The sequence below is a fragment of the Calypte anna genome, chromosome 3, assembly GCF_003957555.1.
Source record: "Calypte anna isolate BGI_N300 chromosome 3, bCalAnn1_v1.p, whole genome shotgun sequence".
NCBI lineage: Eukaryota > Metazoa > Chordata > Aves > Apodiformes > Trochilidae > Calypte > Calypte anna.
Genome location: NC_044246.1, coordinates 22696237 through 22713612, shown reverse-complemented (window position 1 = coordinate 22713612; position 17376 = coordinate 22696237). Strand labels below are relative to the sequence as shown.

Sequence of the window (17376 nt, the reverse complement as noted above, 5' to 3'; positions counted from 1 at the left end):
GCCTAAAGCAAGGGAAAAAAAGAATCAGAGACATTTAGTCCTATTTGGAAGTGTCAAGACATATACATTAAACTACACACAAGAAAATGGCCTCTACATCATCCTATCAACATTAAAATGTAACTGTCTCAACTTCTTTTCTAGCAGATGCTCAACAGAAGTGTTATTTAGGAAAATTTTGAAATTCACTGCTCACATTCTTTGATTTGAGATCCTTGGGAAGATAGTTATAAGATATTAGGGAGCCAACAGAAAGCAAATGCTTATTGTGATATGATGGCAGGAAGTTTCCACTGAACACCATAAATTTTTTTTTAAGTTATGACTCACCATGACTCTTTCTAAGGATATTCATTCCCTCTGGTCATTTCCATGATTGACAGTAAAATGTTTGTGTCTGATTCAAATAGTTCACTGGATTCTTCCACTTCAAAATACTGACATATTCAACAAACTATTTCTACTATTTAAGAAAACCTGACTACAGACAGTAGTCACCATATCAAAGGATAGAGAGTTACAAACAAGTTGAATTGGAAGTTCCTGTTGAACAGAAGTTGTTTGAGATGAATGATTATACAAATTTGTTTCTTAAGTGAATGCTTTAAAATTTATAGGGTCATCAATCCACATCCAAGCATGGAACATTGAGTTGAAATTATTTGTTTGTTTATTTATTTTTAGGGAGGTCCCAAACAAAATATAGATCAGGAAAGAGAGGTCGTATAGAATGACACCTTCCCACAGTACATTTATCTCATAAGTTTACAGTCTTTTCCTGGGAGGAAAATAGATACTTTTCCTTTCTTAACAGAATTGTTTACCCAAGACATTCTCTACAAAGCCAGAGAATCTAGTGTAGTCCTTGCTTTAGTAGGAAGAAACAGAATCCAAGTCCTCAAAAACTCCTCCTTCAGCTATACAAACTCTAAGTTTTAAAAAAACAAAACAACCAAAACTTACTTTCCCTGCCAATACAAAATAAACTCTTACACATTGCAAGACATTTCCATTTATCTTTTTTTTAACATCTCTAAATATTTCTACTTTATCCTGAAAAAGCTACCCCAGATATATGCAGAGGTCAGAGAAACAACTGCAAAGTTTTCCTCTGACCACCTCTTGAAGCAGTTCACACAAAGCCCTTCCAGGCATTTAGAAGACAACGATACTATGGAATGAAGTACTGCACCCTGCTGTACACTAAACTGAACCTGGTGGTCAATCCTGCACTTGGACACAGTTTCCTGATGAACTGAAATACAGCCAATGATTGTGCCATAGTTATGCCACACTCAACATCCTCCATTTCCCAGTTATATTTGTTGTGCTGTATCCAGCTGCACCCAGAGGTGAGGAGGATCTTCTAGACCAGAATGAAACCTTAACACTGACATGAGGAGAGAAGCACACATACTATGGGGTTAGTTTGCTTTTCTTATTTGGTTTGTTGTTTTTTGTTTTTTTTTTTCCACACAATAAATTATCAACACTGTTGCACAACCTCTTCTTTTCAGAGATACTGTTCAGTCTGGAAAGAGTCAGTCTGGTGAACCTTGCCCTACCCTACATAATTCAAGCATAGGAAGTTCCATTTAAGCTAAATTTAAGATTGATTTTTGTCCTCTGGAGTTCTCCTGTGCATTACTGTTGCAGTCTCTCAGAGCATCTGGGTGTTTGTGTTTATGTTACAGGCACAATAAAGCAGTGTTAAGAAACGGAGTTCTGATGCAATCGATGTTGTAACAGGGGACAGAAAGAATATGTTTCCAGGTTCTCAGAAGCCTGCACCTGCAGCTGGCAGCTGGTAGTGAAAAGGAGAGAGGTTTATCTCCACATTATGCCCTTGCCTTTTATTCCTTCCTTCCCTTCCTCTGCTCCTCGTCACATCCATCCCTCAACACTGGCTCTGGAACTTGTCAGACTTTTCTGCAAGCTGCTTTAACTCAATAATACGGCCACATTAGTGAGGTTAAATGACTTCTGGAGGAGCCTGATGTGCATCAGCTCTGGTACAAGATGAGTGATGGGAGGAAAAACTCCTTTCAGCTGCAGTGAGCTGTTTAGTTGGTTTACTGTCATTTGAAACAGTATAATCCAACTCTAGAGGTATAACTGAAAAATGTGACCTACACATTAACTATTTTTTTTTTTTTTACTACATTTTAGATTTCTGGTAGATTTTCTTGGTTGATTGAGGCTGGATGCTTGTTTTGGGTTACTTTTCCTTTTTCCTTTCCTTTTCCCTTCCCTTTCTTTCTTGGTTTGGTTTTTTGGTTTAAGCACTTCAAGCAATTTTAAAAAGAAAAATGCTGCACCTGTATAAAATCTCACAGTATACATGGCTCTCCTGGTAGTCTGTAACATTCTTCAGTAACTCTGTACACCTGTAAGTGAAGTTTCCACAACGTCAGCTTTTGGCAGCTCAACAGCTCAACTGGAACTGGTGAGGCTACTTGAGTGAGCACTCAATGCAACACCTTAAGTATCCAAGGAATCTTGTCATCAGTATTTTCAGGCTTTCCACATATAAAACCTGGCTACCCTAAGAAGCAACTATCATTTTTTAATAAACTAGGATTATAGGTTCAGAGTTTAACAGCATTTACAAATTACCTGTTACCCCCAAAATCTACAGCTGGGACTCTGAAATGGGATGAATAAGTTCCTCTGCATGTTTTCAGTAGACAGAGCTCTGATTTTCCAGGTCAGATAAGGGAGAAGATAGAGCATTATATATCTTAAAAGTTAACCAGCTCCTTACACAGTAGTCGGTTTATTCACAAGAGAAGGAGATTTGGGAGACAACAAAGTAGAATGGTATTCTTCATAAGGAAATTCATTCTACATATAGGAGATAACCAAAACAAAGACTTGGCACAGAATTAAAGGTACAGAAGGCACACTGGTGAATCCTGTCTGGGACCATACAAAGACTTCACCTCTTCAATTCAGAAATCAAAAGGACTACAAAGGAGCAGTCAAGATAACAAGCTGAGTTTCTGCTGTACTTCACATCACTTACAGGTCAAATTTCTGCAGACAGTCATCAGGCAGGGCTTGCCCTCAGAGATCCACAGGCACAACACTTGAAACAGCTAAGAAATCACAAGTTTGGCTTATGAGAACTTCCTGGATTTAAGATTAATTCTGTAATACATACTAGGAAAGAAGAAGGAAAAAAAAATAGCACAGAAGTAAAACCAGATGAGGGTATCAATCAATGATGATTTATATTCACACACAGCATTGCAATTTACAAAGTCAGTCACGAAGCCTCAGCTACAGATAATTTTAAGGTAGTACAAAAGTACTACTGGAAAGCTATCTTCCATCTAATAACAGGTATTGTTTGCTCAGTCTCATCTGCCACCCCACATGACCAGCAGTTAACCTTAAAAAAATCAGTCCAGAAAATCTGAAAAGCCTGTGCTGATCTAACAACATCTGTCACAAATTCTGTGACATGACTCCTTGCAGTGATGGTAAACTGCAAATGTTTTACCTAGATTGTTTCTACCATCTTCCAAGCTTTCTTACCATCTCATACAGTTAAATGTCTCCAGCCACTACCATCTTAAATCTCTTGATTTTAATGAAGATTTGTCAACCAAAACATTTCAGAGCACAAAAGTAACTTTTGAAAGTGCTTTCATATTAATAGCCCTATTTCCTACTTTCTAATTACAGAAGACAACACACAGTCAGATACAAAAAGTGATAACACATTATTTTCTTGGTACCAAAAAAATTAAATAGCAAGACTGGTAACCAGAGCTGTCACTATTCAGCTCATTTCTACCACACTTTCTCAAAAAGGAAGACTGGATTAAAGTACCACTGTTTCCTTAAACAAGCCAACAAACAACCCACCAACCACACCAACCACTGGAATGGGAACATAACACCATGAAGTTATCCCTAACAAAATGTACAACTTGAACACCATGAAGGTTTCCTGAAGAGCACACCATTAGTTCAGAATCTAATGAAATTTTACCTACCTGCAACAACCACCAAAAAAATATCCAGAATATAAAAAAATTGTTTGATGACCTGACACAATTGAATCAATGCTGCTTTTGAAAGAACTGGGAAGTTCAGCAATTTGTGTATGGTTGTCTTTGTTGAAGTTATGTTCAGAGGGACACTATATTTGTTATAAAAGGCAAAGAAATTTGGCTTCTACAACTAAAGCGTGTTAAAAACCAAACCAAAACAACTACTATTATGTTACTGCTATTTGAAACAAGCTTTCTTCCACCACTAGCCAACTATTATGCATTCATTTGCATTCATTTATGTTTTTGGCATACACTGCTACTGTACTTGTTGTCTTCATTTAAAAACCATCAAGCAGTTTTAGTGACTGATCATATGCCAGAATGGGCCTATCTTGAATATAACCAGAGGCTCTGGGAGGTTAGCATTCTCTCCTGCATTGAAGACATCAGCCCAAACAATGGTCTTACTGGCTTTGATGAAGGACTAATAGCTCATGATTAGTAAGCAATAGTGATCTTAAAATAATTTAAAATAGGAGCCTCTTTAAGCAATACAGTGCTAATTTAAGGGTGATGAATCCTATCACGGAATTAACTTGCACAGGTCATTAAACTGAGAAAGAGAGGACACCAATTGATTTCTGGAACGGGAAATAGTTTCTCAAAGGATGTAAATACAGAATAGATGCAACCTTTTAAGTTAAAATTATAAGAGCTTATACAAAGCCCTGAGAATTAAAACTGCTTTCCCAAAACTGAAAATACAACTCTGTAATAGCTTTTCTTATACTGAAATGAAACAAAGGTTATTTTTAAGGTGTAACATGTATGTTTTCAAGAAGTCCCCCTACCAAGAGGGCAAATAAAGATCAAGGGAGAGTCCTGGGTATACAAAGGTCCTTCTCTAAATTCTAACTCAGGTTATACTGTATTAGCAGAAAGCACTCACAGAGAGGCTGGCACACAACAACTTGTTACTTCTGGTAACTCGTTCATGTGCCAGGAAAATTAACCACCAGGAAGATGCAAGAGTCTCCAGACGAAGGTAAACTAGAGATCAAGTTTCTGAGACTGCTGAATCAAAAACATTTGAAAGGACAATCAGTATGATGTTCCTTGTTGCTGACACAGAAACTGTTAACTCTGCTGTTCCCTGAACACAAAGATTTGCTCTTAAATAAATACTATTTAAAGTGTTCAGTACAAATATTTCAACTCAGTTCACTATAAGCGTTCAATACAATTCAAGATTGTATTGGTGTTATTTTGAACACGTAAGACAACCTTTCAGGTTGTAAGAGGTTGTCTCAACGAACTGCTTCACATCTGTCCTGCTAAAAATTAAGAGCTTTCTCTGAGCAGTCCTCCTCTCTGTTTTACCCCCCCTCAACAGCTATACTGCTCTGTACCTACATTACCAGGGGCTAAAGACACCTGAAAAGCAGGTGACAAAGCTGTGTGCAACACAGACTCGGTAAAAACTTCAGCCCAATGGCCATCATAGAGGTCTGTGTGAAAAACATTTTCTATTTATAAGAACACAAACACTTTGCTAGACCGGAAGATCAAAACAATTTCATTTACATCCTTTAATCTTGAAAAGGCAGAAACTGTATTTACCAGCTGAATAGGTTCCCTTTTTATTAAGTCAACTGCAAAACTCATGAGTGAAATTTTGCCATTATATTAGTAGAAAGCATTGATAATGAAGTTTGCTATAAATGGATCTGGTGTGGAATATTTTTTTAATCTATTTACGTGCAGTCTTCCCCAATTATTTCCTCACCTTACCCAAGAAAATTGATTTTGAATCAGATGCTGAAGTTGCTCCAGTTTAGCATCACACCAGCAAATGCAAGTCAACATTACAAATCAAGTTTGTATGTATTTTCCCCACATCTGAAAAAACACTTGTCATTTCCACATAGCAAAATTAGCACCAAGTGCAATGGAAAAATGTATTTTATTTGAAACCAAGAGATAGCTGTTAAGCATTACTTCACAAAGTACACTAGCTCATTTTGCAGTTAATTTAGCACTTCATTATTTTAAATGTGTGAAGAGGATGTACAGGGGAGTAATTTAATAGAAAGTCTGTGCCAGAGGAAACATGCAGTCTAACTTTTCAAAAGCCAAAGAAAAACCTCCACTCTCCCTGAATCCCTGTGTAAATCTAAGTAGAAGTCACAGATACTGGATTAATTCCTTGGCTATGATATATACTTTACAAATTGGCTAAGCCAGTGTTTTGAAATTTTCCAAGTTTTCTCAGACAAATAAGAGGAGATCCTACTGTAACACCACTATAAAGTAAGAACTAAGATTAAATTAAGACTGGAAACACAGATGAAACCCAGGTTCTGCTGCGTTTGGTGGCTCCTGCCAAACATAGCTACGAGCATTTGCAGGATCTCTTCACCCACTTCATTTTAGTTAAACATCTGGCCTCAAAGACAAGCCTGAGCTACTTTTTTCATCACCTTTAACCATATGCTTAACAGTTATGTGCCTTCTATCAAAAACTGTAAACACTGAGTCTTCAGTATTGAGAGATCCTACACCTAAATATGTTCCCATTTGGCAAAATCTCCTGTTGCCCTCCACTGGACCCAGCCTGTGCCTCTCTAGGAGGTTCTGACATTTGCAGCTTAATTTTTCATCTCAAAATAATGACTGTTTTCCTACACAATGCAACAAAGGTGAAACGCACAAATTTATTTCACATGTATAATTAAAAATCTAAGTTCAATTCTTATCATTTGTTGCTGCTACCTACACATGGAACCAAAATCGATGCTGCTCAACAGGACTTCAGTCTTGTAAGATTTTCAATAGGCATAGAACATGTAATTAAAAACAGCACATACTTTTCAAAAGCCTTACTCAATTACATTAATTTTATTTTTTTTAAAGCCATTTTGTTCTCCCTCACTTTCCCATGGAATTTTACTTGGGAAGAAACTGGTTAAATAAACATTATGCTTTTATTTTTTTAAAGGACCAACCATATACAAAAACAAAGCAACCTACTAAATCACTTCTAAAAGTTCACTTGTTGAGGCAGTGATGAACCCTGCTAATTCTCAAAAGCAGATGCTAATTCTCAAATTCTCCTCTTTGTCTTCAGATAAATTGGTATGATTTTTATTATTTTGTATTGCTTGTTTATGATTTTTTAATGATTTTTTTTATTCCTGCTCTTCTTCAGGTCAGCCTTCCTGATCCATGCTGCACTATCCTTCTCTATCACTCTACTTCCTCTTTAGTTCTGAGGAAATCTACTGTGCTGCTACAAGTCACCTACAATTCTGATGAGACTACTGTCTCTCCATAGCCTCAATGCTCTTAAAATACTTAAGGCCTGATAGTATCCTATAGCTACATTTCATCAGCCTTTCTCAGCTTTACTCCTGCACACCCCCAACATACAGAAGCCAGAAGCTGTAGTACTAAGCACAACGACTGAAAGAAAATTTCATGCTCTAACCATGGCCATTGCAGTTATTTTCTCCTCATTTTAAGAGTCTCAAAAACTCATCTGATGAGCCAACTCATCTGCAATCAATTACTGATTTAGAGAACTAAAACTCTAGACCCATGAAATTTCAGGAAGATCATGGGAAGTTCAAAAACCACAGTTGCAATGAAAAACTATGAAGAATCTTGAAGAGAGTATGAAAGAAACATTTCATAAAGTTTCAAAGCCAACAGGATTGTTGATATTCTAAGTACTGAGCTTACTGGCAGCTACTGGAGAGGAGCTTCTGCCCTCCTTCCCACTTCTCTAATCAGCCCATCACTTCCATGCAGTTCCCTCACCAGCAACACACATCTGGGTTCTTGCCTGTAGAAGACGTTACCAGTTTTCCATACACTTAGTTGCCATACTTAGCACTGTTACAGAGAAAAAACCAAAGAGAGCCATGCACAGCAGCCCACAGTGTGCAGTAGGTGAGAGCAGCATAGCAGGTACTGAACATCAATACAGAATAGCACAGCAAATCCTCAATCATCAACCTTTCTTCTGAGTAGACCTTGGTATTCAGACCAAATTTGATCGATTTTCATTAAGAACCACGTGCTAAGCTCCAAAGTACAGCAAACATTAAAAACTTCAAGACAGTTAATTGATTTTTTTTAAATACTCATGATACACAATTTATTTTTACTACAGCCATAGAAGCAGTTTGAACTGTTTTTGCTGAAACTAAGAAAATTAGCCTGACGAACAGTTCCAAATAAAGCTGTCCATACTTGGCATGGAAAACTTCAGTTGAAACAGTTCAGCAATGCTGTACGCAGCTGAGAATAAGGTCTTGTGAAGGAGAACTGTAGGCAACATTACTACTATGAGCTCTGCCTTTAAGTCAAAAGTATACTAGGAAATAAGCATCTTGTAGACAACATACTTTGTTAACCATGAACACTGCGAAACTTGAACTAGTTCAGTGACTCTCCAATAAAAATCAATGATTCAGACATTAAAAAGAAGCTGTCACTCTCGGTCCAGTGAGTATTTTGGCAAGAGTCTTCTACAACATTGCATTATTTACTGCCTATTCATCGAGCTATGCTGTGGTTCCAGCCTTCAAAATCCACACACTTATCAAACTATAAATACGATTTTCATCTGCCAAATTAAAACAGGAGTTGGGACTATGATGGCATAGAAGCTGAATTTTATATCCTTCAAGAGAAGTGTCTCTTTTCATAAAAACACAACACCCACCCTTCCTATGCTTCAACAGAACATTAAACTGCCCAGATTTGTATGACACTTTTGAAAAAGTACTGAATAATTTTTAGGTAGATAATTTAAAAACTGTATCTGTAGATAAAAGTAATCTTCTTTTGACCGGGTAGCCTGCAACAATAAGTAATTCCATTTGTATTTTCTCCAGCAACTAACATTAAACTCAGCACCTGCAAAACTGACTAAACTAGAAAGCAACTAATATGGAAAAAGAAATCTGATACTAAGCTGGCACACAGAAGATATGAAAGATTTAAATAGAAAAGTTCATGTGAAGACCGTCAATAGGCTCTATATTTAGGAGCTGCTATTGATGGAACTACATTCCAAGACCAAAAACTCTTAGTTTAGACAAAAGTCTAAGGATAAAAAATGCAAATTTAAGAATTAAAGACTAAATGTTCCACTCCATGAAGCAGGAACAGTTCCTTAATATAGAAAAAATTAAATAGCCCATTTGTCATGGAACTACAGTAGAATATTAAACAAATTCTTAAAGCTGCTTCAGCTATCATAGGTTCTCTATTTCTCAAGATTGTAACTTCACTTAACAGAAGTCTTCACTACTCTACAGTGTGCCCCCCTGAGATTATACATAAAAGCTAAATCTATATTCCTTAGAGAACACCCTCCTTCTCCATCCAAAATAAAGATTACCTCTCAAACAAAAGCTCAACTAAGATAGTAGTTGCAAGGGATGTTTAAAAAAAAAGGCAGAAAATGGGAGAATAGAGAAAAGGATGTATTAGTGGATCATCAAAGATACAAAACAACAACAACAAAAAAATGGGACAGAAAACTGTCATTTTAGCTTATAAATCTCTATTAAGGCAGTAGTAAAAATAAAACATTGTAAAATTTTGGAAGGACCTTAGGGGAACAAAGTCAATGTAATATGAGAAGTAGAGTTAAAAACAGCTGAGAATAATTTTCTCATTTTGTGTCTCTGAAGTAGGCACCATATGAAACCAAACATTCAAAGTTTAAGGTTTGAACTGACTCTGTTATTATTATGCTTTCCTGTAACATTTCACAACAGTTTAGCTTTAAGACAGCACCTGGTTTTCAGTCAAACCCAAGCTCTCTCCCCTCCAGGGTTCAAGTAAAGAAAATACTACGGGTAACACCCATTTTAGACCCCATATTTAAATTCTGAAACTACACACCAGAAAGTTGTCATAAAAATGTCTTATTCTGTTTCACCACTGTAATTCTCAGCCCCACAGAGACTGCTATAATCATTGCTGGGTTATGGTTGAAAGATCTTTGCACCACTTTCCCCATCCTTCTGCCGTCAGGGCCAGAGTTTTCTCTGGACAGTTAAATCTGAAAGTGAATACTAAGAATTTTTTTTAATATATTTGTTCTCTGAGCATGATGTAAGAAATAAGCCTGTAAGGACATGCCCCTTCCCAAATAGACATTGACTACTGAGATCACAGAAAGACCTGAGAAAATTGATTCATTCGAGCTGCGCTTGACATGTTTAGTACACAGAAAAAACAAACAAACAGAAAGTATATTTGCTTTACAATCTGACAGACCCTATTAACATAAAAGCAACAAACTATGTTTTCTCTTTGCAATTTTTCACATGCTTCTTCAACCAAAACCAACAGAATTCTTCTGCTGTAATAAATCAAATCAAGTTCCAAGGTCAAGTTTTATCTCTTTGTCCAAAAAAATGGAAGGTAACTGCATATGGTATTACAATCTTTTAAAATTACTTGCTATTGAGATGAAATTCCCACTGCTTAAGATGCTAAAAATAACACTTCCTTTGCCAGATTTCTTTAAAGACAACACTTTCAGAATTGTCTGTGAAGTGATAAAATCCTGCTGCTAACTAGCATATTATTTTGGGTGCAGGTTTTTCAAAGGATTTATATTATTTAAACTATAAAGTAACATAAAGTAACAAAATGAAAAGGAGATAGGGGAAGCAGCTTCAACCTCTAGCAGGTTTAACAAGCTGCTTTTTTTTCCCCCATTTTCTTTAAAATACAGTCACTGGGTCTTCAGTATTTCTTATTCAGCTTTTAAATAAAGTAAAATGGACACTCTCTGGAATAACAAACACATTGGAAACCTGCTAACTTCACTGAAGAACAGATCACTAACTTATTTTATATATCTTTGTATGAGGCAGGTGTTGCTGAGCTTTTATCCAAAAGTGATAGATATCATCACACAGAAAAATAAGCTGAATATTATGACAACACACAATCTCAGTGCCTTTCTTCTCCATCTTATTACTCCAACAAAACCTCTGAAGTCAAGGGCACCTAATATTTGGGACTGTTACCGACTCTTTGTAGATGTATTTCTTTTCTCTCCTAGCACTGAGCAGATGTATTTCTTTTCTCTCCTGCAGCCAAACTAAAGAATTTTGATAATACACAGCAGCAGTATAATTAACTTCAGAAATTTAAGATTATCTGTCTACAGGCTTTCAAACAATACAGCTATGAAAACATGTTACACAATCTGATCCGGTCATTTCATTGGCAAACAACCAACAGTCCCTAGATAAAAGTAAAAAAAACCACAATGCTATCAACTCAAGAAGGTATTTTTTAAACATATATGGGTAAGTTTTGGTTTTCTTCTGGAGCATCTTTCCTTCCAGTATAATATACACAAGTATTTTTGACCAGTCTGACAAGCCTATTGAGGCATTTCAGAATACTGTCCATACTTTCTTTATAATATTTTTTCTTAAATGTGATGAAACAAGACGGTAACTGTAAGCAAGATGAAATATTTTACAGCAGCATAATACCAAAACACTTTTTCAGCTACAAAACACTACTTTTCTCCCAATACAGTCTTCAAACACCTCAGATTTAACCACTTACTTGCAGGTAACTAGAAATGCAGAAAGTCTTAATAAAATTTTGTAAGAATGTGCTGAGCACCCTTAGGCATCACTATAATGACTGCACTTTCTTTTTCAGCCCCTCCCTGGGAACGCTGGCTACTGCTCTGTAGATGACTCTACACTGGCAGCATCACAACTATTGCTGAATTCCATACTGGCTTTAAAGAATAAAGCTTCATCTTCCCAAGACACATGGGATTACAACAAGAAGTTTTACAACATGATACGTTTATAGAGAAAGCAAACACTTTCTCTCTAGGTTTTTAAGATCAGGGGATGGGGGGGGGGAGATCAGAGAGGGGTGGGCAGGACAGGTTCCAGAGAGAAAGAGAGAGAGCCTCAAGCAGATGGAGGGAAATCATCTTACGTCCTTATTTACGTTTAGGACACATCTAACATCACAGTGAGAGAAATTATGCAGAAGAGTGCCACCCAGCTTCCTGCTAACTGTCTGGCGGGGATATTATAATGCATAAAAGCATATTCAGCCCACAATTTATGTTCTGAAGAAGGTCTAGAGATTAAAGTCTTTAAAGTTAAATCATAAGCATAAAGACAGAAGTGATTTCCCTTTAAAAATTTATGACAACTCAAACTACTATAAAACTCTGCGTAACTGAAGAAATTTCTGCTTTGGCCTCATGTTTCCAAACATCTGAGCTGCTGATGCCATGCAAAGTTTCTCTGCATTACATGTAAAAAGCTGTAAAACTGCAGTCATAAAACTGTAAGACTTATTCATACAGAGCTGCAAATTTAGTATTAAGGTCCCAGTTCAGCAAAGAATGTAAACTTGGAAATTTTGCTGATTTAAGCTGGAATTGCTCCCTGCAAAAAGTCTGCATGCTTAACTGTTTGCAGGATCGAGATTCAAACTTTCTGAAGTCTGCCACCTATGTGTGGTATTTACCAAGGTGCCAAATGTGGTTGTATTAAAAACTACCTCTAAGGAAAATACCCTATCTAAACAGACACTAAACCTTGATTTCACATTACTCCACTTATAAATTCCTAAAATCAAACTAGTGTATCAGGACAGGACACAAATTTCACAAAGAAACCCCAAAACAAGCACCAAGAATACCCGTTGTTGAAAGCTGCATCCAAAGCCACAGCAACATATATATATATATAAAAAAAAAAAAAGCCCTCCCCAAGTTACTCTCCTGCCCCAAGCTTATTTTGTCTTTAGAAACGTTACTGCTAATGAGCTGTTTTATGGTTAACCCATATCTACAGCTTAGAGTAGAAGACATTGCCTTTAAATACGACAGACATGATTGTAAAAGCCATAAATATAAACAGAAAAAAAAATCATTACTTAGCATCTAGGAACTTTTCATGTTTGCTGTATTTCATTCACATTTTGGATATCTGCTGCAAATCAGAGTTTTTTTCACCATCACATGCTGCGACTTCAAAAAGCTTAGAACTTCAACACCTAGTGAAAGTGAAATTCATTTGCCAGGTCATGTTAAGGTAATATGTCTCCCTTGTTTTTCAGGTCCCTATCAAATACTTTAATAGCAAATTTAGATTCTCTGCCTAGTGACTTTTTAAGGGACTATATACACATACATTTATTTTGATATTCAAAAGCAAGGGAGGTTGTAAGCAACTTTTGTAATCTAATGAATTGAGTAATTTCAGATTTTAGCTCCAGTAAAAGAAATAAAACCCTCAGTATTTATTTTAACATCAGCAATGCCAGAATCTATACTTTTCATTCACTTGCAAACGTCTGCATACAGCACTAGGCTGGAGGAGGTCTCGGAGGCAACTGTTGATCATTAAAATAAGCCAGGCAAAACGTCATTCAAGCACTGTCCAAAAGTGACGAGAAGGAACAAACAAGCCAAACGCAAACTCTCTCCTGTAACTCGGGATATTATGCCACAGGCACAGAGTTCCTCTTTGCAAGATCCCCTCGTGGGAGGAGCCACCTCTGGCTCCGATGTTTTAGCGCTCGGTTCCCTGCACTCCCAAACTCAACTTACCGTCTACATTTTCGGCAGTAAGCCCTCAGAAAGCACACCTACACTTACTCCTGAGTTACCCAGAAAAGGGGTGGAGGAGTCAGTTCCCGAGGCAGTAAACGAGAACCGACCTGCACGCCACACGTTTACACGAGCAGAGGAAGGAAGGCAGTCCGTCCGCACACAGAATCACCCCGGTAAAGTCCCTGACTGGAGAGCACCGAGAGCAGGGGAGGACACGGCTAAAGGGCAGAGGGTGCGGGGACAAGGCCAGGACAGGGCAGCATGGGGCGCACTGTGTCAGAAGAGTCGGCCCCGGGGCAGCGGAGGACACCGGCACCTGTAAGCCGGAGGGCCGTGGTGGCAAGGGGGAGTGGTGGGGAGGATGAAGGACGACAGACGGGTAGGTACCTTTGAGCTGGGGCAGGGGCGAGAGCTCCACCTGGCTGCCCTGGCTGCGGAACTGCGAGGAGCCCTGCGAGCGCTTCTGCCTCTGAGCCTTGCGCACCGATTTCCGTGTGAAGCCATCCACTTTCTCCGCGGCAGAGATGGCCGCCGACATGGCTGGGCGGTGAGGCGGCGCGGGGGGACGTCGCTCTCCAGAAGCATATATTAAAGCGGACGGAGAAGCGGGCGGGCAAAAAAAGGGCTTTAAAAAAATTTAAAATACAGAAATAAAAAAAAAAACTGGGAAAAAAAAAAACCAAAACACAAAATCCCAAATCAAGTCCTCTCTGCCCTCACGCCCGTCCGAGAGGAAGAGGGGCGGGCTGGAGTCCGAGCGGCGGGTCGGGCTACTGGCTGCCGGGCACCGGGGAGGCTCCTGGGTCCGGGCTGCCGCCGCTCCTCAGTTCCTGCTTCCCTCGCAGTTTCCTCTCCGCGCAGAGCCGGCTGAGGAGAGGAGGGGGAGCGCGGCGGGGGCTGAGGGAGCGGAAGGGGGGGGAGGAGGAGGAAAAGAACACAAACAAACAAATCCAACGACAACTTTGCCCGGAGGGGCGGACGAGCGCCAAACTTTCCCGGGGCGGGGGGCAGACGACCGGGCTGCCGCTCTCCTCAGGGCAGGCGCCTCGCGAGCGGCCGCGGGCCGGGCTCGGCGGTATCGCTGCCCTGCTCCCGCCTCCTTCGCTTCACGTCCCCTTCAGCCGGGCTTCCCTGCGCCAGACCGCGCCGAGCCCGCTGTCATCGGCCGGACTCGCCCCTGGGCCGAGCTCGCTGGGGAAGCCGCTTCCACTCCCCGCTCTCCAGTCGCTCGCTTCCACACGCCCCTTCGCCTTCAACCACAGCCGGGTGCTCCCCGCGCCTCCGCCGTCATCCTGCCCCCTCCTGCTCCGCCGGGGGCCGCCACCAGTGTCCCCGCCCGCCGCTGCAAGCCGCGCCGACAGAGAGCCGGCGGGGGATCGGCCGCGCAACTTGGACCGAGTGGAGTTGAGGGAAGGAGGGAGGTGAAAGGGGCGGGGCGAGCACGACCGCCAAAGGGGCGAGAGGAGCGGGCGTTCCTGGCGGCGCTGGATGAGTGACGACGCCGAGCAGCCAATTAAAACAGAGGCTCATGGAACACCCATATTCCCCCCTCCTCCCTTCTCACGCATGGGCTTGGGGAGGACGCGGGAGCTGGGACTGGCACCGGGGACGGTGTGATTGACACCGGGCGTGTCCAACCGAGAGGGAAGGAGGCGAGGTGGGTGGGGCTTTCCTGGATGACGTCAAAAGCGAGGGAAGGGGAAGGGGTGGTGATGGCGGGCGGGGCGGCTGCTGCCCAATCCCCGCCTTGGGGCGGCCGCGGTGTTGGCAGGGAAGCGGCTGGCGGCGAGGAGTGGGGACGTTGCGCGGGCGACGTCACGGTTGCCCCGGAGCCCCCTCTGTTGCCCCGGGCGCTGAAGGGCTTTTCTCCTTGCAGAGCCCTAACCCTCTCGCTGCCTCTTCAGTGAAGCCCAGAGCCGTCAGCAGGGGGGGGAGGGAGGGAGGGAGAGGTGCAGCCGGGATCCCGAGCCGGGGCTCTCTTCTCACCATGCTGCACCGGGGTTCGGGTTGGGAGGGGATGGGGGTGTGAGAGCGCGTTTGTCCCGGGGTCCCGGGCCGCCTGTGCGCTGAGCCAGTCGGGGCTCCCGGCTGCCGTGTCCCCTGCGGAGTGAGGGCTGCCGGGCAGGGCAAGGGGCTTGCCCGTCAGTGTTGGAGCTGCTGGGAATCAGCAGTCGCACTTGATGGTTTCATCGAGCCTTTGGCAGCCGCACGCAGTAACTGGGGATGCTCCTCACCGGGGAAGCTGCGGGAAGGGTGTTTAACGGGGAGCGGTGCGGTCTTGGGGCCTGGGCTGCGTGTGGATGCCTTTTATGCCATCTTCGGGGTGCTTCTGACCTCTTTCTTCCCCCCCTTTCGCCACCTTGGCGTTTTTGGTCTTCCTGACATCTCAGGATGAATTTGGCTCTTGGGCGAATGTGTTACCGTGGTCTTGACTTCCTCACACTGAGTCGGAGCCTCATTTTGCAGGGTAGAGGCACAAAATAGCGTGAAACAAGCATGTGCTTTAAAGGAATGAATATTTATGGAGTTACTAATGCTTCTGTTTTGTACCATTTTTTAATATGGTTCAGGTTGAATTAGGCAATGGGAACTGTGACTGCTGCAGCACATGAGAATTATGATTGTGCATGCAGTACGTGGCTGCATTCAAGTCTGACTTTTGATCGGTGCCATTTCCATATAGGAACAGCCCCCCCTTTTAAACTGCAAACTTGTGGGATGCCTTAGCTTGTAGTCATTCATGTAGACATAAATTTTATGCCCATCAGCACATTTCTTCTTAGTACGTAGCTTTATGTACCTATTCAACAAATAAGTATTTGTAGTATTTTAAATACACACTCAAGTTGCAGTAGCTGGGGCAGGAAATAAATACTATAAAGTAATCATATGTATTTGTTAAATGCTTTAATGAGTTAATCCTTATATGTATAAACTATAAATAAAAAAAAATTAAAAAACAAGTGTAGATTATAGCTTTATGTGAACATAGAAGACTAGGACTGCGGAAGCCTGTCCAATAGAAACTGTTGTCAGTGTTCCTGTCATTCTTTCCTTTGTCCTCTGTCAGCACAATCTCTACCAAGTTTTCAGTGTATGATTACTTGTGTACTCCTTATCTTTTTTGCTTTTGGTGAAATAATCTTTAGTGTTTGAAAATAGGTGGAGTGCTCAAAGAGAATTGTGTATACTTTAAATACATTTCTGGATACAGCGGAAGGAGAAATGATAGGGGACAAGTGTAATACATGGTTATCTGTCTTGCAGGTGTGTAGACTTTTTTTTTTTTTTATGTTACAAAATCTATTTTACAGACAAAAGAGCAGTCTGCAGGCACTTGTCCTTTAAACCACCAACACACTATTCATTGCAGTAAAGGAAATTCTTTCCTTACCTGATTAATAGGCATTTTGCTTCAGGGTCTTGAAGCAAAAAGAGGAACTAAAAGAGGACTAAGGCCCAGACCCTGTATTGGTGTGTTGTTCTGTTCCTATCTGCTGTCCAACAGCTGTCATTTTCTTCTGCACCCATTTTTAGAAAGTGACACTGCCCAGTGTGTCCTGTGTGCTGTTTATTGGCAACTCAAGCCTTGCTGCATGTTCCTCCTGTAAAAGAATCTACCTTAAAGTTTCATCAATAAAATTTTTTAAAATTTTTAAATGAAAAGCATTATGTAAGTTCTAAGTAACATAGATTTGGTTTTCCAAGACTTATAATATTTTCTTCAAGGTTTCTAGG

General features: G+C 40.7%; 1 protein-coding gene across 2 annotated transcripts in view; it reads right to left on the bottom strand.

The window, feature by feature from the left end:
• The window catches only part of PPP2R5A (protein phosphatase 2 regulatory subunit B'alpha), a 46803-nt gene extending 31750 nt beyond the window's left edge, over positions 1-15053 (bottom strand). The window contains exon 1 of one of the 2 annotated variants that reach the window (XM_030448728.1): positions 14026-15053. In XM_030448728.1, the coding sequence (XP_030304588.1) occupies positions 14026-14223 (198 nt within the window). In that variant the 5' untranslated portion in view covers positions 14224-15053. The remainder of the gene's footprint in view (positions 1-14025) is intronic. The other variant, XM_008496555.2, reaches the window with a different exon arrangement.
• Between the last annotated feature and the right edge of the window lie 2323 nt (positions 15054-17376).